Source organism: Nerophis ophidion, linkage group LG08 (assembly GCF_033978795.1).
Source record: "Nerophis ophidion isolate RoL-2023_Sa linkage group LG08, RoL_Noph_v1.0, whole genome shotgun sequence".
In the NCBI taxonomy this organism is placed as follows: Eukaryota; Metazoa; Chordata; class Actinopteri; order Syngnathiformes; family Syngnathidae; genus Nerophis; species Nerophis ophidion.
The window spans coordinates 61,098,584-61,125,769 of record NC_084618.1 but is presented as its reverse complement, the minus strand read 5'-3'; the positions used below and the strand labels follow the sequence as shown (position 1 = coordinate 61,125,769).

Sequence of the window (27,186 nt, the reverse complement as noted above, 5' to 3'; positions counted from 1 at the left end):
TTGCATTAGCTCATGGTAGTGCAGGATAAAAGAGCAATAAGGTGCAGATATAAATAAATAGATTACTGTATAGATAAATATATTGCACTTTTGCATATGCATTCACGTTTATGGATGTATGTTATATTGTATTTATATTTCTGTGAGTTAATCCATTTTTGGGGGGGAATTGAGGGGATTATTTTAATGCGTTCAAGAGTCTTACGGCCTGAGGGAAGAGGCTGTTACAGAACCTGGAGGTTCTGCTACGGAGGCTTCGGAACTTCTTTCTAGAGTTTATCATATATCAATCATATTTCCATGGATTTCTTTTTTAGAAAAAAAAGTCATTAAATATTTTTAACAAAAATGTGGATATCTTGGATGAACTGGTTGTAAAATAGAATCATTTTATTTTGAATACTGATATAGTAAACATTAACCATGTGAACAATACACACATTATTGTAAACATGTGCCCGGGAAAACTTTATTGGACTTTGATCACATAAATAACTCTCCCAATTCTTATGACTAAACACACATTCTTGCTTTGAATTAATCAGTTCATACACCAAAAAAGGTTAGCATTTACAAGACTATCCTATTGTTTCAATTCAAAGTGTGACAACATGAATGCGCTGTTCAGAAGTAAATATCACAATCAGAATATTTCAACACGTTTTTGGTGACGTCACTCCACAAGTTCGACGTAATTGGCTGGGTAGAATCCCTCCTTCCCGCTACTCAGGACCCCCCGACACCATCCCTGATCATCCTCCTCCTCCACCTTCAGGAACACCTCACCTAACAATCACAAAAAGTATAAATGAGATTTAATAATTATTATTTTCCAGCACATTACCACAACAATCACTTGTGTTTTCATTTTTCTATAAAAGCTATGCAAAACGTATTCCTGGACACTAAAAACTTAATAAATATATATTATCTTCCTCAAGCGGTCACTTTTGAAGTTTCATAATGTCGTAAACAGCTTTGAAAAAAGAGCAGGCTTTGCTACATATCTTAAAATAAATATGGCTCTGTTAACAATCAACCAGCCGGCTGAGGACATGGGAGTTCATTTTGATTTCATTTACTGAACTTAACTATTTTTTTTTAATTTTGCCTACCAGTCACAATCATGGATGGATTTTCTTAATGCATTCTAAATATTAAATAAACATAAATAAAAGTCCACTTAAAGCAGAGCCAATGGGAGCTCCACTATTCCGCCAATAAAATCTGATAACCTTTCAAAAAGTGCCAACAATACTCCATTTACATTTTGTGACTTGAGTATTACCCAAGTATTATTGATATTGTTATTATAATCGCCAACGCAGACAAACTATTTATACAAGCGACGTGATCACTTCCTGTGTGCCTATGTTTACATCATCGAATGGTTTGCTGCTTTCATGCTTCTCTGCTCCTTGGAAGTGTATTGTAGATCATAAATCATGCCTCTCACCTAGATATGAGACATCTGATTAGGTATTCCGACAAGTGAAGACATTCTTCACCTATATGGGAATATATGAACATCCTAGCAGTAGGCATCCAAGCGTCAGAAGACATTGGACAGTAAGTGATGTTTTATTATGGGTGTTGGCTTTCATGAAGTCTGCAGTGAGCAATAATGATGAAGTAATGAAGAAAAAAAGCAATCTTTGTGATGCCTTTTTGAAATGTATGCGCCGCGTATGCTTAAAATGATCAAAATACGTAAATATTATGAAGTGCCTGTTACTTCATTACCTATATACTTACAACTGTATATAAAACCTCAAACTTTTGATCGCATTTTTTTATATTTAGAATGCAAAAAAAAACAACCAACCATGATTGTGAACGATAGGCAAAATTAAAAAAAAAAAAGTGCAGTTCCCCTTTAAAATGGGAACTCAATGTTAGCATTGTAGCTACCATAACTAAGTTATTGTTGCCAACATCCGTTTTACTCCTTCATTAAATTTTTGTATGCAATTTGACAAGTGCAGAGGAACTGTAAAGCTGTGATGTGTGGATTGATACTGAAGTATCGATTCCAGATCTTTATGCTCGAATATCAATTCTCAAATCAAAATGTCAATATTTTTGATACATTAGTTCAGGGGTGTCCAATCTTTTCCCACTAAGGGCTGCATACTGAAAAGTCAAGTATGGGAGGCCATTTTGATATATTTTTATAAAAATAAAAAAAAATGCTAAAAACAAATTATATATACAGTATATTTAGATACAAAACTTTGTGTTATAGGTGACTAAGTATAATATTATTATTAGTTCAAATTTTTGGGGGGCTTTTTCTCATTAAATTCAAATGTTTTGCTATTTTTACTTAAATGTTACGTGTTTTTTTTACAGATGGATTTATTATTTGAAAATACACAACTATTTAAATTCTAGCAGACACTTTAGGAATATTTTTACATTTTATATTTTAAGTACATTTTATCGTTATTTTGAGAGCTTCTAGGATTTTCGATCAGGCGTGTCTAAACTTTTTCTAACAAGAGACGCATATTGAAAAGTCAAGTGTGGGGGGCCACTTTGATATGTTTTTATTAAAAAAAAAAATGATAGAAACAGATATATATATTTTAAAGACACAACTTTGTATTGTATGTGACTGAGTATATCATTATTATTAGTTGAAACATCTCATTACAATCCAATTTTTCTGCTCTTTTTTTCTTACACGTTTACTGTTTTGTTTAGATAGATATGTTATTATTTGAAAATACACAACTTTTTAAATTATAGCAGACACGTTAGGAATATTTGCACAAAGTATCGCCGATACCAGCCTGAATTTGACTTGGTATCGGATCGGAGAGGAAATCAGTGGTATCGCACATCACTACTGTAAAGTGTGTACCTAAAAACAGATAAAGAGCACTTGCTTATATCTCATTCTATGATATTATTCCAATGGATAAAAATGAGTAAGGCCTATGTAAGTTTGACATATTTTACATTGACCTGCTATTGAGCATTTCAACAGTGGTTTTATGTATTTTTGTCAAGTAAAATAAATGCATTCATAAAAAAAGTTGAATATACTATCTGAGGAATTCTCCATAAGCTTTCTATTGATGAACAATAGCCAGCTAGTGATTATTAAACCTGGGCTTGATTTTCATATCGCTATTTTCTAACTTAGTTACCAGCCTGCTAAAATACGTATTCATTCTTTTTTACATAAATATTTGAGCATTTTGTTCGTGTCACCTGATTTAAAGGAGAGCTCATCACCCTCTTCCCCCACATAATCGTACAGGGCGCATACCTTCACGCCTCCGATCATCACTCTGTAACATATCACAACAGTTTGCGTTTGTTTTTTTTATGTGTTCAGGAAGTCAGTGAACTTACGGTGCACTTTCTTTGCTTCTCTGCTCTCGCTTCTTTCTTTTCAGCTTTTTTACAGGTGGAACCCATGCCTGTAGAAAAAAACACTTTCATCAGCACTTTGGTCCACCACTTGTTGGATTTGAACTGCTGATCAAATATAAGTACAATTTACACTCAATACATATTTAATCACAAGATTAAACAAAATGAAACCAAATTTGTAGGTATAATGATTGATGATAAAATTAACTGGAAATCTCATGTAAAAAATATACAACATAAAGTAGCAAGAAACACGTCTATAATGAATAAAGCCAAATATGTTCTAGACCAAAAATGACTTCATATTCTCTACTGCTCACTAGTGTTACCATATCTGAGTTACTGTGTAGAAATATGGGGAAATAATTACAAAAGTACACTTCATTCACTAACAGTGTTACAAAAAAGATCAGTTAGAATAATACATAATGTTGGATATAGAAAACATACAAAGCCTTTATTTATTGAATCAAAGATACTGAAATTCCACGACATAGTGAAATTGCAAACAGCTAAAATTATATAAAAAGCAAACTATAACCTGCTACCCAAGAATTTACAACAATTCTTCTCAACAAAAGAGGAAAAATATAATCTTAGAGAAAATTTTTATTTAAAACATTTGTACGTACGTACAACACTTAAGACCTTCAGTATATCAGTATGTGGAATTAAATTATGGAATGGATTAAGCAAAGCAATCAAACAATGTACTAATATCATCCACTTCAAGAAACTCTTCAAACTGGAAGTGTTTACAAAGTACAAAAAAGAAGAACCAAGATAAACATTCTGATTTTATTCACCCATTCGTTCTTTCATTCTCAAAATAATCTTACTTATCTCATCGTATGGAATAAAACTTACCTCACCAATTATTTATTTATTTATTTTTATTGTGATTACTTAAGAAGTATACATTGTGAATACATTGAGAACAGGAAGTGAACAAAAGTTTTAGCAACTGTTATGTAAAGAAAAGAGGTAGGATTAAATAAACTCTGCTTCTTCCTACTCCTTTTCAAACAAGTTGAAAAGAGAAACTGGAAATTGTGATGTATCATGTTCGAAATAAACTCAAACTCAAAAGCAATAACATGAATTTAAAAAGAAATACAAAAAAGGAGGAAACTAAATATCTTAATAGTGTAATGTATTAATGAGGGAGTTTATTATTGTGAGAATATGTGGAGTTGTTTTAATTGAGGACCACATTGCAAATTCGACTGCCCTAAGGAAGTTGCTTGTCACTGTGAATAATATACAAATATAAAGATTTAAGGATTTGCCTCATGTTTCACAATTGTCTTTGCAACTGATTATTCAAGTTTTTAACATGCACTTTAAAATGGGGCAGCAGATATTTCTCCGTAGCCTTCTCCATATTTGTGCCTCGAGACAATTGTATGTCGGGGTTCTACAGACAATTCCTTCGACTTGATTCTTGTTTCGTGCTCTGCAATGCACTGTCAAGAGTGGAACATTTAGATATAGACTAGGGTTGTACGGTATACCTACAAGAATAAAATGCAGCTGTAATAAAGAATTTAAAAAACAATTACTGCAATGAGGTGGCGACTTGTCCAGGGTGTACCCCCCTTCCGCGAGTTTGTAGCTGAGGTAGGCACCAAAGCCCCAAAGGGAATAAGCGGTAGAAAATGGATGGATGGAAAACAAATTATTGTCGCCTAATCTACAACGTTGGATATTTCTCATTGCAGAGAGCTCAAACCACTCGTAAACATTTTTGTGTGTCTGTATGCGAAGTAAAACTATGGAACAAACTGGACTTAAAACACAAGCAATGCCAAACTATTAATCGATTTAAACTATTACACAAACATTGGGTCTGGTTCGAATATAGAGATGAGGGTCTTTAATTTGACCTACTGTTGTACTCAGTCTCAAAGTGTTAACATGTGCTCCACGTTTCCTTACCAATATTGCTATGTTGTCTATTACCATTCTTGGTATTTTGTCTATTACCATTGTTAGTATGTTTATTCTTTCTACACTGTTGATACAAATTATTGTTATAGTGATGCCACTATGATACACCATTTGTATTATAATCCTTGAACAAAGTAACAGTGAAGCTCAATGGAATAATCACTGAATTGAGAACCAGGGGAAATCTGGACCATCATGCATTACATACTGTACATGACCTTTTGCATTATCCATCCATCCATCCATTTTTTACCGCTTATTCCCTTTGGGGTCGCGAGGGTCGCTGGTGCCTATCTCAGCTACAATCGGGCGGAAGGTATTTTACACCCTGGACAAATCGCCACCTCATTGCAGACCCCCCCCCAATTATATCAATTTATATTATTATGTGTTGTCAACCTTGTACTTTTTTTTATGTCATTGCCTGAAATAAATGAATAAATGAAAAATTATAATTCAATGAAAATACAGCGCAGTGGAGTATGTTTAGTAGGGCTGCGAATCTTTGGGTGTCCCACGATTCGATTCAATATCGATTCTTGGGTCACGATTCGATTCAAAATTGATTTATTTTTCAATTCAACACGATTCCCGATTCAAAAATGATTTTTTTCCCGATTTAAAAGGATTCAGTATTCATTCAATACATAGGATTTCAGCAAGATCTACACCAGTCTGCTGACATGCTAGCAGAGTAGTAGATTTTTGTAAAAAGCTTTTATAATTGTAAAGGACAACGTTTTATCAACTGATTGCAAGAATGTAAATTTGTTTGAACTATTAAACAAACCAAAAATATGACTTATTTTATCATTGTGAAAACATTGGACACAGTGTGTTGTCAAGCTTATGAGATGCGATGCAAGTGTAAGCCACTGTGAGACTATTGTTCCTTTTTTTATTTTTTATAAATGTCTAATGATAATGTCAATGAGGGATTTTTAATCACTGCTATGCGGAAATTATAACTAATATTGATACTGTTGTTGATAATATTCATTTTTGTTTCACTACTTTTGGTTTGTTTTGTGTCGTGTTTGTGTCTCCTCTCAATTTTTCTGTTCATTGCAGTTCTGAGTGTTGCAGGGTCAGGTTTGGTTTTGGAATTGGATTGCATTGTTATGGTATTGCTGTGTATTGTTTTGTTGGATTGATTAAAAAAATGAATAAATAAATAAAAATAAATGATTTTTTAAAAATGAGAATCGATTCTGAATTGCACAACGTGAGAATCGCGATTCAAATTCCAATTGATTTTTTCCCACACCCCTAATGCTCGCACATTGTGGGGAGAAAATGGAAAATAAAGGCAATTCTACTTGTTAATAAAAAGGGTGCGTGAAGTGCAATATAGATGTATTTGCGCTTTTAAACTATTGATCGAGGTGACGCTTTAAAACGTGCCTCACCGAAATTGGCAGGATAGTATTACCACCTTTGCTTCAAACTTGGGTAAACATTTAAATAACATGAGTCTCAGCATCCCTGTTGTCCCCATACAGATACGTAGGCAGGCACACAGCTGGTTGGTGTGATGCCAGAGTCTAAAAAGCTCACATAGCGTAAACTAATACAAGTGAAATGACTGAATTTTGTAACAAATTCCTACAATTTGTGTTTTATCTTTAACAATTTGTGTTTTACCCGCTACATGTCTTATCTGGGGCTTCACGGTGGCAGAGGGGTTAGTGCGTCTGCCTCACAATACGAAGTGTGGAGTTTGCATGTTCTCCCCGTGAATGCGTGGGTTCCCTCCGGGTACTCCGGCTTCCTCCCACTTCCAAAGACATGCACCTGGGGATAGGTTGATTGGCAACACTAAATTGGCCCTAGTGTGTGAATGTGAGTGTGAATGCTGTTTGTCTATCTGTGTTGGCCCTGCAATGAGGTGGCGACTTATCCAGGGTGTACCCCGCCTTCCGCCCGATTGTAGCTGAGATAGGCGCCAGCGCCCCCCGCGACCCCAAAAGGGAATAAGCGGTAGAAAATGGATGGGATGGATGTCTTATCTGTGTACCTTTAGCTATGGTATTTATTTTAGTATTTACCGATGATTGTATTTTTCTTAAAGCACAGACCAAGAGTGGCAACCATAAATCATTTAATGTCATGTAGGGAAGCTTTCTGTTCTATTATATTCTAACTTAATCTTAGATTATGGCTGATTATATGTCATATATACAACTGTAAATTTTTCTTTCGGGGGCAACAAGAAAAGATCAATCTGTTTACTGCCTTTTATTTGTTTTATTTTAATATTCTAAAAATGTTCTTTGAGCGCAATAAGAAACCTGTTTTATGTATCGCAAGATTGTTTGTTAAAATGAATCCAAAAATGTAATTATTTTTTAATTCCCTTTATTTTGAAAAGTATTAAATACATTTTGGTACCGGTAACAAAATATTGGTATCGTGACAACCCTCATATAGACAGATGTGTGCCTTTCCAAATCATCTCCAACCAACTGAATTTACCAAAGGTGCACTCCAATTAGGCTGTAGGAACATCTCAAGGATGATCAGTTAAAACAGGATGCCCTCTCACTTTTGAGCTTAATGACAAAGACTGTGAATGTACATGTGATTTCTTGGTATTTTATTTTTTCAAAAACTTGCAAACATTTCAAAAACAACTTTTTCATATTGGAATATTGGGGAATTGTGTGTAGAAGGTGGGAGGACAAAAATGAATGTATTCAATTTACCAGGACCACATTTTGCTCATTGTAATTAAAGGCAAGAATGTTTATGTAACATGCACGCTATGTCCAGGAAAAAGTGTTTATCCACATTTGTCTCAAGCAACTTGAATAGCACCTCACATCAACACATGCCATCATGACACTTGTTGCTGTTGTTAACCCAACTCCAAAGCCCAAATGCTGCCATTTTTCAGAATAAGATTCATCACATTTTGGTATTTGGATTAATCATGATTAATCAAAGGTGATTACTCACTTGCATAGTTAAATTTAACTTAAGGAAAGATCCCAATATTTGTACACAAATGCAATTTATTGTCGAAATGTCACCAAGAAACTTTTTTAAGCGTGTTACTGTGGGGCGGTATAGCTCGGTTGGTAGAGCGGCCGTGCCAGCAACTTGAGGGTTGCAGGTTCGATCCCCGCTTCCGCCTTCCTAGTCAATGCCGTTGTGTCCTTGGGCAAGACACTTTACCCACCTGCTCCCAGTGCCACCCACACTGGTTTATATGTAAAAATTAGATATTGGGTTTCACTATGTAAAGCGCTTTGAGTCACTAGAGAAAAAGCGCTATATGAAATATAATTCACTTCACTTCATTACTTGAATGCATGTCATTTACTTTGCTCAAAAGTTGCTAATAATTTTACCGAAAGTTCTTTCAGGCTGTATATTGGTATACAGGTGCAGATATTTAAAGGACAAATATTCCTTTGTATCTTTTTGTATTGCGTTTTGTACTTTCAATATTTATTGATGTTACTTTACAGATTTTTTTTTAAATACATTTTTATTTGTATGCATATAAAATTAATGCCAAATGTTCTATGATGCTGTACATAGTTTTTTTTATTCTACAATCAGTTAATAGAAACATCTTTGACGTTAAAGACCTTATCGAACGTAATAGCGTGACGAAATGAAAGATAACAACGGTTACTTAGCCAAGTAACTAATTACTCTTACAATGAGGCACCATTTTGGGAGAACTAATTTGTAACTGTAACTAATTACTTTAAGGTGAGCTGATCAACACTGCTAACCGTTGCTAGCACATTAACTTGCGACTTTCACCAGAGACATAAAGATAATGGGCAATATTACAGGATTTTTGACCCTACAGCAGTTTGTCCACATCGTTTTCCTCCTTTTGTTTTTTGTTACTAATTTCTTACAGTGACACCAAGTGACTGAGTAAGGGTCATTGGGCTGTAAATGGCTACATGTGTTACATATATATGTCGTAGGGTTGTACGGTATACTGCGTAACTAATCAATCGTATTTGGTACTATACCGCTTCTAAAAAGTACCGGTCCACCTACCGCCCCCCCCGTTGTGGTCACGTCGTGTCTTTGCTAGTTTACGAGCAGAGGAGCATGTTCAGCAATGCACAAAGCGGTAGGAAATGGATGGACGTATCATCCCTTCAGAAGGAAGAGCTAAACATGCTTCACTACACACCATAGCTCACTGGCGTCACAATGTAAACAAACGGCATTGGTGGATCTACACCTGATATCCACTGTAATGATACCAAGTACAGGAGCGTATCTAGTCATCGATATTTTTTAGCATCACAAAATCTTTTAACATTTGTGGTGTTATCCAAAAATAATGTAAAGCATCCAAACAACAGAAGAATAAGTGATTATTACATTTTAAGAGAAGTGGAGAAAGAACACGTTAAGAGAAAGTAAGCAGATATTAACAGTAAATGAACACGTAGATTAATAATTCATTTTCTACCACTTGTCCTTAATAATTTTGACAAAATAATAGAATGTAAAATGACACAATATTTTACTGCATATGTCAGCAGACTAAATTAGGAGCCTTTGTTTGTTTACTTACAACTAAAAGACAAGTTGTCTTGTATGTCCACTATTTCATTTAAGGACAAACTTGCAATAAGAAACATATGTTTAATGTACCCTAAGATGGTTTGTTAAAATAAAGCCAATAAGGCAATTTTTTGTGGTTTCTCTTTATTTACAAAACTATCGAAAAGTACCGAAAAGTATCGAAAAATATTTTGGTACCGGTACTGGTACCAAATATTAGTATGGGGTCAACACGAACATGTAGTATTAATTATTAGTAGTCATTTTATTCTGTCAGAGTTCTGTACCTCGATCTTTGGCCAGTTGGTGAGCATGCCTGGACCACGATTGTTTTTCCACCATTTGAGGTCCTCCAGCTCATCGATGGACATGAGTGTTTGGTGGAGGTCACTGTACACCGCCTTCACGCTGACAAAGACGCACACAATTGTCAACAAAACAAATAAAACACCTTCAGAGCATAAAATAAATAACCCGGGCCATCTCACTCCTCGTTGTTGGTAATGTCAAGATGTCGGTGGATAGAGAGGAAGGCCTGTTTCAAGAAGCTGATGCGTTTCCTCTCCTCCTCTTGCGACTGTTCAAAAATGGCCTCCATCTCCTCCATGTAGCGCGGAGTGTAGCTGGTCACGTCCTCCAGGACTTTCTCATAGTGTTCTCGGGCCTGTGGACCGACACGATGACATGTCCACAAAAACCTTTCTTTAGGTACGCTGAGGGATGCAATAATTAACCAGTTTTACAATTAACCTTCATTTGAAATCTCACAGTTTTTTAATCGCAAGGGTTTCACCAAATCGTGTGTTTCAGTCGTCCTCGCTCCCTATTAAACAGACTATATGCTGCTACGTTATTTTTAGCACAACCTGTAGGAACAAAACAAAGGTGGAGCGCATGTCAATACACACCTATCGAGAGGCATGCTAGCATGCTACAGTAGCTTCGAAATGGCAGTAGGACAAAGTAGTGAACTTTTCCTACCCCCAAAAAAGCTGATGTCAGCAGTGTGTGAACATTTTGGTTACCTAAAAAATGAACAAGGAGTCATTGAAGATGATAGTTCATCCATTTGCAAAACCTGGCAAAAGAAAGTTACAGCTAAACAGTCTATTACAGGGGTCTCCAAACTTTTTGATGCGGGGGCCGCAATGGGTTAAAACAATTTCGCCGGGGTATATATATATATATATATATATATATATATATATATATTAATTTGCCCACCCCTAATATATATATATATATATATATACATATATTAGGGGTGGGCAAATTAATGCGTTAATTACGAGTTAACTCATCAATCTATTAACGCCGACAATTATTTTATCGCACATTTGCGTTTGTTGTTTACATGCTTTTATTTTGTTAACGCCTTTTCTTAACAAGATGGCATCTCCTGGATGTACTTCGGCGTCGAGGGGCTCTTGGTAAAGATGGAACATTTGGCAAAAATACCGGATAATTCTGCAAATTTCATGGCTGGCTTACAGCGTGGTCACTCCGGGATCACTTACCACCGCCAGACAATTCTGGATGTGGATGGATCGGGCCGTTTTGGACTGAATGACGCGTGCTTGCTAGACCGGCTAGCTAGCATGGGAATACTTTGCCGGCTACTTCCAGCGGCCTGTGAAGCAGCGGAGTATATGTGTTGTCTGTCTATTTATAAATAATGTAGACGAGGAGTGTTGGCTGAGTTCTTAACGTTTGCTTTCAGAGCGTGCATATCACAACATACAAGATGCCGTCATGGCGACACAACCTATACCGGGCTACCGCGCATGCGCGTCACTCCTGTTGCATGCTGGGTAGGGTAGTTCTTTTTTCCCTGGCTCATAACATCACAATATAGTACCATGTATATGCGTTCAGTTTATCAAAGCACCAAGTAAACAATCGGAAAATTCCCATCATATCAATTCCTGGATATGGTCATAATTATTTTAAGTGCACTACGCAGAATAAACACATTATTAATATTGCTACTACGGGTAATTTGATCAAAAATTCCCTAAAACAGCCCACGGTTTTTTAAACATAAGATCCCTGATAAAAAAAAAAGTTTCTGCTGTTACCTCAGAAATTGCCTGTTCAGATGTTATGATTGTGGCTCAGAGATTTGTATGTAGATTATATTTATTTTCCATAACAAACAGGATAACTTAAATACCCTGGCAGTGGCAATAAGCTTAAATGTTTGTATTTACATTTTTTGAGTTGATTTTCATAAAATATGCTATTTAACTGCTACTGTTTAACAAGGACTGATTTAAATTGTGTTTGCACAACAAATGTTTTGGCGCTTTTGTTCATGTGGGAGAATATTCCAATAAAGGTGCACTACACACTACTTTTGAATTCATTATTGGGCTTTGCGTATACAATGCAGTTAATCGCGATTAATCTGAGAAATAGTGCGATTAACTTCGATTAAAAATTTTAATCGTTGCCCAGCCCTAATATATATATATATACATATATATATATGTAGGTGTGGGAAAAATCACAAGACTACTTCATCTCTACAGAACTGTTTCATGAGGGGTTCCCTCATCTCCTGATGATTGAGGGAACCCCTCATGAAACAGTTCTGTAGAGATGAAGTTGTCTTGTGATTTTTCCCACACCTACATATTGCGCTCTACCACGGTATCGAGCACTATTCTCTGGATAATCCAATCAAGATATATATATATATATATATATATATATATATATATATATATATATATATATATACATATATATGTATATATATATATATATATGTGTGTGTATGTACATACATATACATACATACATACTGTATGTATACTTATACAGTATATATAATATGTGTGTGTGTATGTACATTCACATACATACTATATATATATATATGTGTGTGTGTGTGTACTTACATATATACTGTATATATATATATATATGTATAGATACATATATATATATACATATAGATATGCTGTATATATATATCAGTTCCTTGCACACTAATTGTCTGAAAGAGCACGCACTTACAACACGCTCGCCGGACACTGCGGCGGCAGTGCAATGTCACGTTATCGATGGGAAAATGCATTTTCAGACAATATGATTTTCCTCAGCGGCTAGGAGACACCGAGAGTAACAAGCAGTAGAAAATAGATTAGAAAAGACAGATTGAAAAAAATAGTAATAATAAAATAAATAAAAATAAAATATTTTTAACTTGGGACTTCCCGCGGCCGTAGTTTGGGGACCACTTGTCTAATACGTCCAAAATGGTGCAACAATTGTGGGATCCCAGCAAGTTTTACAAGCCAAAGCAAAGGAAGACATTACTGAGTTAAATTATGTTAGTTGCAAGTTACTTAATAAATAATTGAGTCGGTAGGGAGTTTGGTATGAAGATGTCACGTACAATCTGTAGCTTAACATTGAGTCCATTCAGTGTAAACAAACAGCAACAGGTACTCCTGTCATTCAGCAACCATTTGATGTGAGAGATTGATTATTTCTGCCTGTGTTAAATAAATTACAGGCGTTGTAAGTTAAAAAGCAATTGTAAACCCTAACAAAGCTTCAGGAGCTTGTAGAATAACAGCCCTATACCATTGTGGGATCTAATTATGTATGCGCACATTCCGTTATTAACACAGCATAAACAATCAATAAACAGGCATGGATGACGGTTGATGAGTATAATTTTTCCATGGGGGATCAATAAAGCCAATCTTCGTCTTGTTAATTTAATTACACAATTAATTGATTTAATCAAAGCGTTTTTTGTTTAGGTGTATTATTTTGTACAGTTATTATAATATTGTTTTATAACTTATTTCCACCAGTAATGAAAAACGCGTCAAAATCTCTTAAGGAATGGGTGATTTGATAAATTTTTTTGTTGTGAAATTAATCAATGCATAATACCGTGTTTATTACTCAGACTGTAATTGTACAGTCAACATCCATACACATATGCGGTCCTCTCCAAACTTTCTCATAGTCATCATTGTCACTGTCACCGACGTCCCACTGGGTGTGAGTTTTTCCTTGCCCCTATGTAGGCTCTGTACCAAGGATGTCGTTGTGGTTTGTGCAGCCCCTTTGAGACACTTGTGATTTAGGGCTATATAAATAAACATTGATTGATTGATTGAAATAAGGACAGTGCTTCCAGGCAAGGGGTTAAAGGACAATGTTAAGATAAGTGAATAAACAGCTGCACAAGCACTATGACAGCAAAAGGTACAATGCAACAAATTAATTATTTTCAGTTACGCACCCCAAGGAAAAAGAATATATTTTGCTACCCCTCACTCGTAACCGTGACTTTAAATAGTATAATTTGTCTATAAAATTGTTATAAGTACACCCCTGCATGACATTGTATGCTTATCAACATTAAAGAAAACACCGTAGTCAAAGTGAAGCCAACCGCTACATACCATCCATCCATCCATTTTCTACCGCTTGTCCCTTTCGGGGTCGCTGGAGCCTATCTCAGTTGCACCCGGGCGGAAGGCGGTGTACACCCTGGACAAGTCGCCACCTCATCGCAGGGCCAACACAGATAGACAGACAACATTCACACTCACATTCACACACTAGGGCCAATTTAGTGTTGCCAATCAACCTATCCCCAGGTGCATGTCTTTGGAGGTGGGAGGAAGCCGGAGTACTCACGCAGTCACGGGGAGAACATGCAAACCCCACACAGAAAGATCCCGAGCGTAGGATCGAACCCAGGACCTTGGTATTGTGAGGCAGACGCACTAACCCCTCTTACACCTCTGCTACATACGCTTCGTCATTTTCTCGTACAGCAAAAAAATAAATCATGATCCCCCAGCCCCCTCAGGATAAGGACTGAATGAAACTATTCAAAATGTATAAATTGGTGATTCTTTTGACCTACTCAGTGGACCTACTGGGGACGGCGTGGCGCGGTTGGGAGAGTGGCCGCGCCAGCAACCTGAGGGTTCCTGGTTCAATCCCCACCTTCTACCAACCTCGTCACGCATGTTGTGTCCTTAAGCACGACACTTCACCCTTGCTCCTGATGGTTCGTGGTTAGGGCCTTGCATGTCAGCTCCCGCCATTAGTGTGTGAATGTGTGTGTGTGTATGGGTGAATTGTGAAATAGTGTCAAAGCGCTTTGAGTACCTTGAAGGTAGAAAAGCGCTATACAAGTATAACCCATTTACTCAGTGGTCTAGTGGTTAGAGTGCCCGCCCTGAGATCGGTAGGTTGTGGTATGAGTCACACCAAAGACTATAAAAATGGGACCCATTACCTCCCTGCTTGGCACTCAGCATCAAGGATTGGAATTGGGGGTTAGATCACCAAAAAATGATTCCTGGGCGCGGCACCGCTGCTGCCCACTGCTCCCCTCACCTCCCAGGGGGTGAACAAGGTTTTGGGTCAAATGCAGAGGACAAATTTCACCACACCTAGTGTGTGTGTGACTATCATTGGTACTTTAACTTTTAACTTTAACTTCTTTTGTTTGTTTTAATCACCTTGGTTTTCGCCTCTGTGACTACCTCTCGGACCTCCGTCACTTTCTGCTTTTTCTCCGGACTTAAATCTGGATTGTCATTTGCTTGTTTTTCTTTGTTCACGGCGCTCAGCTCCTTCTGACAGGACTTGTGGTACGCCGCCCGGGCCTTCTCCAACTGTTGGACACACACAAAGGAAAGAAAATAAGGAGGCTGTAGTTGTACAAAGAGTGGGAATGGGAGTAGTTGCTGTCAGAGGCCAAATCATTCTGGAAATGTTGCTGTCATCTTCCTGGCACATGAAGTGTGGCATTACCGAATGATTCAAACGTACATTTCAGGATTGTTTGTGCCTTTTCCCCCCATCATGTGGCATATGACTCACTACAAAAGGGAAATGAAATTCCCGTGCAAACAAATCTGAACGTGCTGGGTGGGATTTGTCCTGCAGCCACTCACGGTGATGTAAATCGTCATGGAAACACAATGTCATGGGCAACTTTGTGTGGCAGAAACATCTGTTTTTGTATTGCCAATTTTTAGCATATGTCAAGTATTGAGAGGCTTTTTTAATACTGTGATGGGGTTTCTTCATAAGTCCAAAGTAACATTACAAATGGTACAAACTTCATGTAACGTGGAGCTGGTGCTGATGGTTGCAGGTCCGATTATTAACAGTGCTTATGAATGATTTATTTGGATTAAGCAAAGAAATCAAACAAAGCACCAATATGATTCAGTTTAAGAGACTGTTCAAATAACAAGTGTTCACATAGTACACAGAACAAAAATTTTGATTAATATCATAAACCCTTTTTTTATTACATTTTTCCGTTGTTTTTTATTGTATTTTATTTTTTTGGATACAAAATTATTTATGCATTTAATATTTGTTTACGTACTATAGTTTATTACGTATTTATTATGTGTTCACTGTTCTGTCACAGAAAACAAGGGAATGGGATAAAATTGCTATGGTATGAAAAGGGGTAGTATAATCTCAGCTTCTTCCTACCCCTTTTCGGACGTGCTGGAATGACACAACTAGAAATATGTGATGTATTACATTGCATCGTTTGCATGTTCGAAATAAACTGAAACTGAACTGAATACTCCTTGGACACACAATTGTCCCACCAATCTCAGCAGAGTAAAGATGGTGTGACGTCATCTAAAGAGTCAAATTAGACTGTTTTTTTTTGCTGGTTCAGAACTGAACTGAACCAGTTTGAAGTGTTCACATTGTTTGGATGTTGATAAGGATGTTAAAAGACCCTCAAAAGGAAACAGTCATATAGTCTCCCGTTTAATAAATATAATCATAGTTCAGTAAATTAGGACGGGATTTGGTTTTAGCTTGTGTAGCTAGTTGCAGGGGTTACATTCAGAGACTCTCGAATGGCAGCAAAACATGAGTAACTGAGACCCCCATAAAACATGTCTATTTTTTTATACTAAGTTACGCTGCTGCGGCTACACATGCTCACTCCTCTCTCTCCAACTCTGCTGCTAGTTTGAGTTTGACAACAACTGTAAAAAAAGTGATTATTGAATTGTAGTGTATCGGAGAAGTGTGAGGTGATTTTCCCAGCATGTCTTATCTTTGTGTTAATGTGAGTGATGTAGTGGTTGGAGTTGATGACTCTCTCTTGTCTTATGCTATTTGGGAGAGTGTTTGCTCCAAAAACAATTTGAAATGTGGACTCATCAGACCACAGAACACTTTTCCACATTGCTTGAGTCCACCTTAGATGATCTCGGGCCCAGAGAAGCCGGCGGCGTTTCTGGATGTTGTTGATAAATGGCTCTCGCTTTGCACAGTAGAGCATTAACTTGCACTTACAGATGTAGCGACCAACTGTATTTAGTGACAGTAGTTTTCTGAAGTGTTCCTGAGCCCATGTGGCGATATCCTTTAGAGATTGATGTCAGGTTTTTGATACAGTGCCGTCTGAGGGATCGAAGGTCACGGTCATTCAATGTTAGTTTCCGGCCATGCCGGCTTAAGTGGAGTGATTTCTCCAGATTGTCTGAATCTTTTGATGATATTATGGACCGTAGATGTTGAAATCCCTAAATTTCTTGCAATTGCACTTTGAGAAACATTGTTCTTAAACTGTTTGACTATTTGCTCACGCAGTTTTGGACAAAGGGGTGTACCTCGCCCCATCATTTCTTGTGAAGGACTGAGCATTTTTTGGGAAGCTGCTTTTACACCCAATCATGGCACCCACCTGTTCCCAATTAGCCTGCACACCTGCGGGGTGTTCCAAATAAGTTTTTGATGAGCATTCCTCAACTTTATCAGTATTTATTGCCACCTTTCCCAAATTCTTTGTCACGTGTTGCTGGCATCAAATTCGAAAGTTAATGATATGCACAAAAAAAATATGTTGTCTTTGTAGCATATTCAACTGAATATGGGTTGAAAATGATTTGAAAATCATTGTATTCCGTTTATATTTACATCTAACACAATTTCCCAACTCATATGGAAACAGGGTTTGGAAAATGATTCTAAAAAATTAAAACTCAATTTGATTTATTTATTTTTTTTTTCAATCCGTCTCATTCAGCCACTCAGGCAAATCATATTGTTGATGTAAATCAGGGGTTCCCAAACTTTTTGACTCGAGGGCCGCATTGGGTTAAAACAATTTGACCGGGGTCAGGGCTGTGTGTATAAATATTAAGTTAAAGTACCCATGATTGTGACACACACTAGGTGTGGCGAATTATTCTCTGCATTTAAACTATCACCCTTGATCACCCCCTGGGAAGTGAGGGGAGCAGTGGGCAGCAGTGGTGGGCGCGCCCAGGAATTATTTTTGGTGATTTAACCCCCAATTCCAACCCTTGATGCTGAGTGTATATAGAGCGCGTGCTCGCCCGACACTGTGGCGTGTGCGCGATGATATGTTATTGATGGGAAAATACATTTTTAGACAATATAATTTGGCCCTGCGATGAGGTGGCGACTTGTCCAGGGTGTACACCGCCTTCTGCCCGATTGTAGCTAAGATAGGCACCAGCACCCTCCACGACCCCAAAGGGAATAAGCGGTAGAAATGGATGGATGGATGGATGGACAGTATGATTTGCCTGAGCAGCTACGAGACACCGAGAGTAATAAGTGGTAGAAAATTGATTCGAAAGGACAGATTTGGAAAAATACTACATATATATATATATATATATATATATATATATATATACAATATATATACATACATTTTTATTTGTATTTTTTTTTAGACTGCGGGCCGTATTTTGGACGCTGGCGGGCTGTAGTTTGGGGACCCCTGATGTAGATCGTATCTACTGTGCAGATTTATTTTAGAAAAGAGAAGTTTGGGATACTTCTCTTAATGCCTGATTTTTATTAGACTTTATTAAATGTTTGGGTAAAATTGTATTAAATTAAACCATTTTTTAAATTAATATAGACATTTATCAGAGCTGTTTATGTATTATATGGAAGAATGAAGTTATTCATAGAACCGGCACCTATTGTTATTAAAAAAGTTTTACCGGTAATTTTTAATTGAAAATCTTTTTGAATTGAATCGGTACCTCTAAGAATCGAATCGTGTGATGCCCAAATATTCATAGCCCTAGCGCAGTCACTGTATACTGTACAGCAGTGGTCCCCAACCACCGGGCTGTGGAACGATTGGTAACGGGCTGCAGAATAATTTTTCATTCATTTTTGTTAAAAAAATAAAAAAAATAAAAAAAATGTATAAATCAACATAAAAACACAATATACACTTACAATTAGTGCACCAACCACAAAAACGTCCCTTTTTCATGACAAAGGAAAAAAAAAAAAAAAAAAAAGGATTCCTCCCCCGCGACCGCCCCCCTACCCCCGGGCCGCGGGACAAATTATTAAGCGTTGACCGGTCCGCGGATACAAAAAGGTTGGGGACCACTGCTGTACAGTACTACGCAGAGACTTTAGGCTACTATTAGCAAGACCAAATAAATAACTACTCCTTAACAGTGGTCTTATTACTCTTTTCACAGTACTGTCATTTCAAATGATTACTACTTTTATGCCAAGCATACATGGAACAATCCCAACCTTGGTCAGTTTTTGTTTCCAGGGTTTCTGCGTCCGTGAAAAACTTGTCTTGTTGTTGTGGCTCTCTCGGAACCCGCAGAAGAGTTTTTTGGGAAAGCTCTCTTTCTGCCAGGCCTTCACCCGTTCACCTTCCTCCGCGACGAGAGACTGCGAGATGGACAAGTGGAGGACGGACAGACGCTCGGAGGAGGTGAAGAAGCTCTGCCAGGCCGCCAGCAGGGAGCCGTAAAGCGGCCCTGGGAAGACAACGTGAAAAGGACAGGAATGAGACATGGCAGTTGAGTCATGGAAGCAATGAAGAAGTAACAATAACCCACTATCCGCACTAACCAAAAAACCTGGACTTCATTGCAAGCGTGCTTTTTGGTGTACTCACGTGAATCCACTATGGACTTCCACTTGTTGCTCCACTGGCTCAGCTGATGGGCGTACTGCTTTTCCACCCTGGCCCTCTCTGTGAAGCAGGCCACCAGGTCATTGCACGCCTGGTAGGACTGCTGTGTTCTGTGCACCGTGCGCACATAATTCCCAGGCTGGAAGGAGATGCACAAGCGCAACAACGGTGAGTATTCGATCCAACACATATAAATAAAATCCTCACCATCCAGAAGCTTTCTTTGCCGGTGTCCAAAGGTGGGTCTGCGGGGAGGCTCGCCATGCTGCTGTCAGTCTCACAGAAGGCAAAGTAGATTTTGCTGTTGTGCAAGAAAGACTGTTGCTAGCTTGTTTACTAATCTAAGGAAAGTATTATTTTTATTGGCAGTGATTAACACGTTAGACATCTTCAGTTAGGGCCTGATCTACTACGATCAAAATACCATGCGCTAATGTGTGCGAACTATAAAATTGCATGTACTTTTAGTGGGCGTGTTGCATGCGGTCTACCAAAACTGTGTCCATCCATCCATCCATCTTCTTCCGCTTATCCGAGGTCGGGTCGCAGGGACAGCAGCCTAAGCAGGGAAGCCCAGAGACTTCCATCTCCCCAGCCACTTCGTCCAGCTCTTCCCGGGGGATCCCGAGGCGTTCCCAGGCCAACCGGGAGACATAGTCTTCCCAACGTGTCCTGGGTCTTCCCCGTGGCCTCCTACCGGTTGGACGTGCCCTAAACACCTCCCCAGGGAGGCGTTCAGGTGGCATCCTGACCAGATGCCCGAGCCACCTCATCTGGCTCCTCTCGATGTGGAGGAGCAGCGGCTTTACTTTGAGTTCCTCTCGGATGACAGAGCTTCTCACCCTATCTCTAAGGGAAAGCCCCGCCACCCGGTGGAGGAAACTAATTTTGGCCGCTTGTACCCATGATCTTATCCTTTGGGTCATGACTCAAAGCTCATGACCGTAGGTGAGGATGGGAACGTAGATTGACCGGTAAATTGAGAGCTTTGCCTTCTGGCTCAGCTCATTCTTCACCACAACGGATCGTTACAGCGTCCGCATTATTGAAGATGTTGGACCGATCCGCCTGTCGATCTCATGATCCACTCTTCCCCCACTCGTGAACAAGACTCTGAGGTATTTGAACTCCTCCACTTGGGGCAGGGTCTCCTCCCCAACCCGGAGATGGCACTCCACCCTTTTCCGGGCAAGAACCATGGACTCGGACTTGGAGGTGCTGATTCTCATTCCGGTCGCTTCACACTCGGCTGCGAACCGATCCAGCGAGAGCTGAAGATCCCAGCCAGATGAAGCCATCAGGACCACATCATCTGCAAAAAGCAGAGACCTAATCCCGCGGCCACCAAACCGGAACCCCTCAGCGCTTAGACTGCGCCTAGAAATTCAGTCCATAAAAGTTATGAACGGTGTACAATTGATAAATGGTGCAGACTGCCCTATTTAAATTAGGGCTTTGTGTGTACTACATGGCTTTCACCATGGAGACACTAATTTACTGCACTTTTGTGTTGTCATTCTCCGACCTGTGGTATTTTGTTATCCTTTTTTTTGGCATTTTAGAAGCAGCGCTGCAGTGCAATCTATAACGGAACCCGCATTGTTAGTGCGCCGAAGATGCTGGCACTAACGGCAGTCATTTGCTGGAATGCTCCGGGCACAAGAAAATGCATATTGCAAGAAGTTAATCAGCCTCTTGAAGGAAAACTTTTTGGGAATTTTGCCTATAATTCTCTAACATTATGAGGTCTGTTTTTTATTAGGATCTTAAAGATGATAAAAAAGGCTTGGAAGACGCAACTAATGGGAGTCACCGTTGAGGCCTTCAGAGCCTCTTAAACAACTTCAAAACCCTCCATCAACGTTGTATATACACACTGCAAGTCTATATATAATGTAGTAACAGACAAGTTTATAAGCACATTGTAATATGTACAACATTTACCGTATTTTGATCATTGTAATCATTTCTGGGACTAAGTTCTTCCGCTTATTGATTTCTGTTTCCATAGCAACACATGTCTGAATGATCAAAGGATTAACTGCTGCTTTTAGAAGCGAGCATAAAGAGGGTGAAATGTTGGAGCAGACGGAAGCTGAGAGTGTGAGGTGAAATCCACTTTAAGTTGCAAATGTGGAATTTGGAGACAAGCCATTTTGACATAAATGGCGTGCTTACCCCAAATAAACCAGAAAAAACGCCCCCGACGAGCTGGACCAAAGAGTGAATCACGTTTTAATATCGATCATGATACATGCAGCATGCCATGCGTGGATCATGCCAGATAGCATACATACACTCTATAGCTAGCTGTGTACAAACAAAACATGAAATGTGGGCTAGTACTTTACAGTTACAGTAATATGAATTTTCATGTTTTTCAGTCAGTACAAATTGGTGTTCTATTGCATTGTTGTGCATTACAAACTCAAATGCGTTTCATGCTGATGTAAACGGCAAGCTTATCTCTTTCCGTAGTTAACTTTTACGGCTAATACGCTAGAAAGAGTTTTCTTCGGTGTTCGCTCGTATTGGTGAATGCATTTTTTAAAGTGATTTAGCGGTAGAACTGATTGCTCTCATTAGCTGCATTGCTAGCTACCTAGAACGTGCCAATTTTTACATGTTAGAATGCAAAAAAAAAATATATATATATACCTTTTGTTTTCTTGTCTGTTATGATGATCGTGAACGATCTGTTCCCCTTCAAGTCATGCAGCAGCTGTAACATTATTACCGGTAAATGATATTGCTGGTGTCAGACATATGGATCATGTTTTGTTTTGTCATGTTATGTTTATGATTTTGGACAATCAGTCACGTTTTGCACTTCCTGGTTTTGTTTGTTTCCATGCCAACCTCATTAGTTTTCACCTGTCACATCCTTGTTCTCAGCCTCACCTGTTTTCACTAATCATCACAGCTATTTAAGTCACTCTTTTTCTTGTCTTTGTCCTGGGATCCTCACACTCGCACGCACCCTATCCATGCTGTTCAAACCTTCACGTCCTCGCCCACAGTTTCATGCCGAGTAAGTTTATGTATTTATGCCACAGTGCTATTTTTGTTTTGTATGTTCATAGTTCATTCATGCCAATCGAGCAAGTGTTTTCGTTTCCTGTTTATATTTTGTAGCCAAGTTTTATACCTCCTTGTGAGCGCCCTTAGTTTGATTATTTTTGATTATAGTGTTTGTTTATTTAATAAATCATGTACCTGAATTCATGCCTGACTCGTCCCACATCATCCCTGCATCGAGGAAGCACAAACATCCACAGCCCAAGCCTGACAGCTGGATAGACAATATGTCTAATACTTGTATTTTTCACAGTCCATATCATATATGTTGACAAGCTTACGTAGGGCATTTCATCTTTCTTGATTAATATATTCAAATTTTGACCAAAAAAAATGCAATGTATGAAAATGCAATTTTTAACTTTACTTTTTTGGTCTTTGAAATCCTTTTGAAAATACATTCTACATGAGTCCAACTAAAACATCTCCTTGTACCTTTGACTTCTGATTTCAAAAAGTTTTCCATCAGTTTGTTGGTAAACAATAATAATAATAATAAAACAAAGTGGCAATTGCGTAGAAATAGGTGTTTCCAGGATTTCAAAGGCTCTGTTTTGTGATGGCTGTCGCCTAAATGCCTGATTTCACTGCAGCATTTTGAAAAATGTTGTGGCAAAATTTTCCTTGGTGATGCAAACAGACCTTTGTTTAGCTAAACAGAGGTGTTGCATTTGAGTGCTCCTGGAACAAATTTGATTGGTAAAAAATGTCTACAATTGGCAAAAATACAACTATTTTGCAATGTTGTTTCGAATTCAGTTTAAAAAAAAACCTGTATGTATAATCAACGTTGTATCAATGTCTTGTGCCTGCTGGGTAGGACCTCGATGTTGATTCGTAACAGCCGGATGGGAGCTGCAGGTTGGCCAGGTAATTGCTTAATTGAATATTCAAAGACACAGTTACTGTTCAAACTGTGTATTGTGTTACATTGGCCAAAATATTAAATATACAGTACTTGTTACATAAAACCTCTACCTTGTCTTTAATGAATCCTTACGCCTACTACGCTAATTTATATTTTTATTTAACCTTTATTTAACCAGGAAAATATCCCATTAAGATAAAGAACCTCTTTTTCAAGGGAGTCCTGGCCAAGAGGCAGCAAAGTTACACATAAAGTCACATTTGAATGTATTTTAAAGGGGAACATTATCACCAGACCTATGTAAGCGTCAATATATACCTTGATGTTGCAGAAAAAAGACCATATGTTTTTTTAACCGATTTACGAACTCTAAAAGGGTGAATTTGGCGATTGAAACGCCTTTCAATTGTTCGCCTGTCGGAGCAATGACCTTTCACCCGTGACGTCACAACGTAAAGCAATCCGCCACTTTCTCAATCTTATTACACGCACCAAGTCAAATCAGCTGTTATTTTCCGTTTTTTCGACTGTTTTCCCGTAATTTGAAGACATCATGCCTCGTGGATATCCTACGACACTCAAAGCAGATGCTTTTCCAACGATAAAGTCAAGGAAATCTGCAATATTGGAAAATAGACCACCACTGAATCTGCCCGAGTGCGAGCTATTCAGGGACGACGGCAGTCTCTTCCCGCAGACGAGCGAGGTAAACCCCCTGGATTCTTTTTCTCTCTCATTTTGTCCACCAAACTTATAACGTTGTGCATGAATGCACAAAGGTGAGTTTTGTTGATGTTATTGACTTATGTGTAGTGTGCTAATCAGACATATTTGGTCACGGCATGACTGCAAGCTAATCGATGCTAACATGCTATTTAGGCTAGCTGTATGTACATATTGCATCATTATGCCTGATTTGTAGCTATATTTGCATCCAGCCTTTCCCTCCACCCACATTTAATGCCAAACAAACACATACCAAACGTTGGTTAGAAGGGAATCGCCGAATTCGTCCTCGCTTCCTCCCGTGCCGCTGTCTGTCGTGATATGGCTCAATAGCTTCAGTTTCTTTTTCAATTTTGTTTTCGCTACCTGCCTCCACACCCCAACCATCCGTTTCAATATATGCGTAATCTGTTGAATCGCTTACGGCGCTGAAATCCGAGCTGATATCGCTATACCTTTCTGTGCTATCCGCCATGTTTGTTTTTGTGTGATCACACTGTGACGTCACAGGATAATGGATGGGTGGATATAACGACGGTTAAAATCAGGCACTTTGAAGCCGTTTTTCGGGATATTGCGTGATGGGTAAAATTTTGAGAAAAACTTCGATAAATAAAATAAGCCACTGGGAACTGATTTTATTAGTTTTAACCCTTCAGAAATTGTGATAATGTTCCCCCTAATGTTTGTTGTTAGGGTGGTAGTTGGAGAGCCAAATTATTTCTGAGGTGGCACCTGGTGAAATAAGTTTGAGAACCACTGGTCTAAAGGCTAATCATCATTGCTGGGATGAAAGGTGGGTCTTAAACTGAGCCGCATTCATCTGATCATGTATTTTGTGGTATATTATTAGTGTGACGCTGTTTCTGCTTCCACTATATATTTCTTTAATGTTTATATTGAACAAAGAGAGTCTACCAAGTCAAATACCTTGTGTGCGAAACATACTTGGCCAATACATCTAATTCTGATAAAACAGCAAACCAAACAAAAACGTACGTACGGCACACATTTTTATTTTTATCAAATTTCATCATTTGAGTGGTTCTCATCATAATTACACTTCTAATAATAACAATTTAGGAATAATATCCGACATGGGTGCCCTTTTTTATGGCTTGAGCATCTGCCCCCCCCGAGATGTCTGTGAACATAGGCACCAATCTACATTTCTGCCAGTGGGTGCTCGGTGTATGTGTATAAAAAAAAAAAAGACTTTCAGTGAAGTTAATATCCCATATGATTTGTGGCCTTATTATTTTGTTAAACGGACCAAACTCGCCACAAAATTAACAACAAGATTGATTTTTCAAAAATTATTTTAAAGATTGAAAGTTGCCATCAGTCCCACGTGGGTGCTCAGCATTGTCCGTGGGTGTTCGGGCCCCGAAGCCCCCACGGGATCGGCGCCTATGCCTGTGAATGTGTCTGGTTGGGAGTAAGAGCGTTGTGAAGGCACACCCTCCCTTCTTTAGTCCTTAAATCCGTGTGGTTGTGGTAAACTTCTGTTATTTATACTATACCGTGCTTGGATACATGTATGTATGAGCAAAGCCAGTGGCAGACTGGAATTCGCAGGGGGGGCAAGAGCTCTCTCAACCAGCAGGAATAGAACAGCTGCTCCTGCATTCTTCCTGCTGCCTTTCCCAAAAATAAACAGCAGTGAAAGGTCATCTTTCCCTTCGCTCTCATTAATACGGGGAAAAATGTCAACACTTACGGGATTGTATTATGTGAAGAAGTCGAAAAAAAAAGGCCATGTTGTTGGGATGGATTGTAATGTGAGAGTGGCTAAACACACACCTCATCACAACAACACTGAGCAGAGCCTTTGCATTACTTTTGACATCTGCGCCTGTGTCCATCTCTTTCCCTGAAGCTCTGACACGCACTCATGTCAAATACCACAACACGACTACTAAAGTGACCACAACCCGTTTCCACCCAGACACTAAACAAGAAAGAGATCTTACCTTTCTTGATCTTCTTCCTTCCGTCACTTTAACTCCATGGCTTGCATCCCTTCAACTTCTCTTTGACTATCACTTTGCGCTACCCCCCCACCCGCCTGCCGGCCCCCCTCACCACCACACCACCTGCCACTCCTTCTGCCACTCTCTATATGGTGCTAATGGGATCCACAAGTGTCATTTGAACGGACCTGCTTGCACAATTGTGTCAACGTCATGTGAGTTAATTAGAAGATGGGCGACACCCGCCTTGTCCCACCCTGATGATGTGTCCTTATGGAAAAAGAACATGTCACACAGATATGCTATAGTCATACAAGACTGTTGTCAGGGCAAACACAATATTACAGAACTTTGTTCAAACTGTTTCACACAGAACAATTAAAGAGGAACATTATCACCAGACCTATGTAAGCGTCAATATATACCTTGATGTTGCAGAAAAAAGACCATATGTTTTTTTAACCGATTTCCGAACTCTAAAAGGGTGAATTCGGCGATTGAAACGCCTTTCAATTGTTCGCTGTCGGAGCAATGACCTTTCACCCGTGACGTTACAACAGGAAGCAATCCGCCATTTTCTCAAACACATTACACACACCAAGTCAAATCAGCTGTTATTTTCAGTTTTTTCGACTGTTTTCCGTACCTTGGAGACATCATGCCTCGTCGGTGTGTTGTCGGAGGGTGTAACAACATTA

General features: G+C 38.6%; 1 protein-coding gene across 6 annotated transcripts; it reads right to left on the bottom strand.

Annotated features, from left to right (window-relative positions):
- Positions 1 to 369: 369 nt before the first annotated feature.
- LOC133558095 (protein kinase C and casein kinase substrate in neurons protein 2-like) lies at positions 370 to 26,644 on the bottom strand. 6 transcript variants are annotated; one of them, XM_061909203.1, is made up of 11 exons: positions 26,489 to 26,626; positions 22,502 to 22,565; positions 20,051 to 20,144; positions 19,826 to 19,982; positions 19,450 to 19,685; positions 15,384 to 15,539; positions 10,368 to 10,543; positions 10,167 to 10,287; positions 3,364 to 3,431; positions 3,220 to 3,299; positions 370 to 786 (listed from the first exon to the last, which is right to left on the bottom strand). In XM_061909203.1, exons 3-11 carry the CDS (start codon positions 20,105 to 20,107, stop codon positions 674 to 676), a joined length of 1,164 nt encoding a protein of 387 aa, XP_061765187.1. In that variant the 5' UTR covers positions 20,108 to 20,144; positions 22,502 to 22,565; positions 26,489 to 26,626; the 3' UTR covers positions 370 to 673. The 6 variants fall into 6 exon arrangements, with proteins under 6 accessions (XP_061765187.1, XP_061765188.1, XP_061765186.1 ...); XM_061909204.1 differs by having other exon boundaries at positions 20,051 to 20,119; XM_061909202.1 differs by lacking the exon at positions 22,502 to 22,565 and having other exon boundaries at positions 26,489 to 26,644.
- Positions 26,645 to 27,186: the final 542 nt, after the last annotated feature.

What these genes read in the sequence shown, in the direction of transcription:
- LOC133558095 (XM_061909202.1), bottom strand. Translation starts at nt 20,107, where the DNA reads ATGGCGAGCCTCCCCGCAGACCCACCTTTGGACACCGGCAAAGAAAGC. An exon ending in GAAGTCCATAGTGGATTCAC is followed by an intron (nt 19,686 to 19,825) that starts GTGAGTACACCA and finishes TTGTCTTCCCAG; the next exon opens with GGCCGCTTTACGGCTCCCTG. An exon ending in TGAGCTCTCCTTTAAATCAG is followed by an intron (nt 787 to 3,219) that starts GTGACACGAACA and finishes TGTGATTGTTAG; the next exon opens with GTGAGGTGTTCCTGAAGGTG.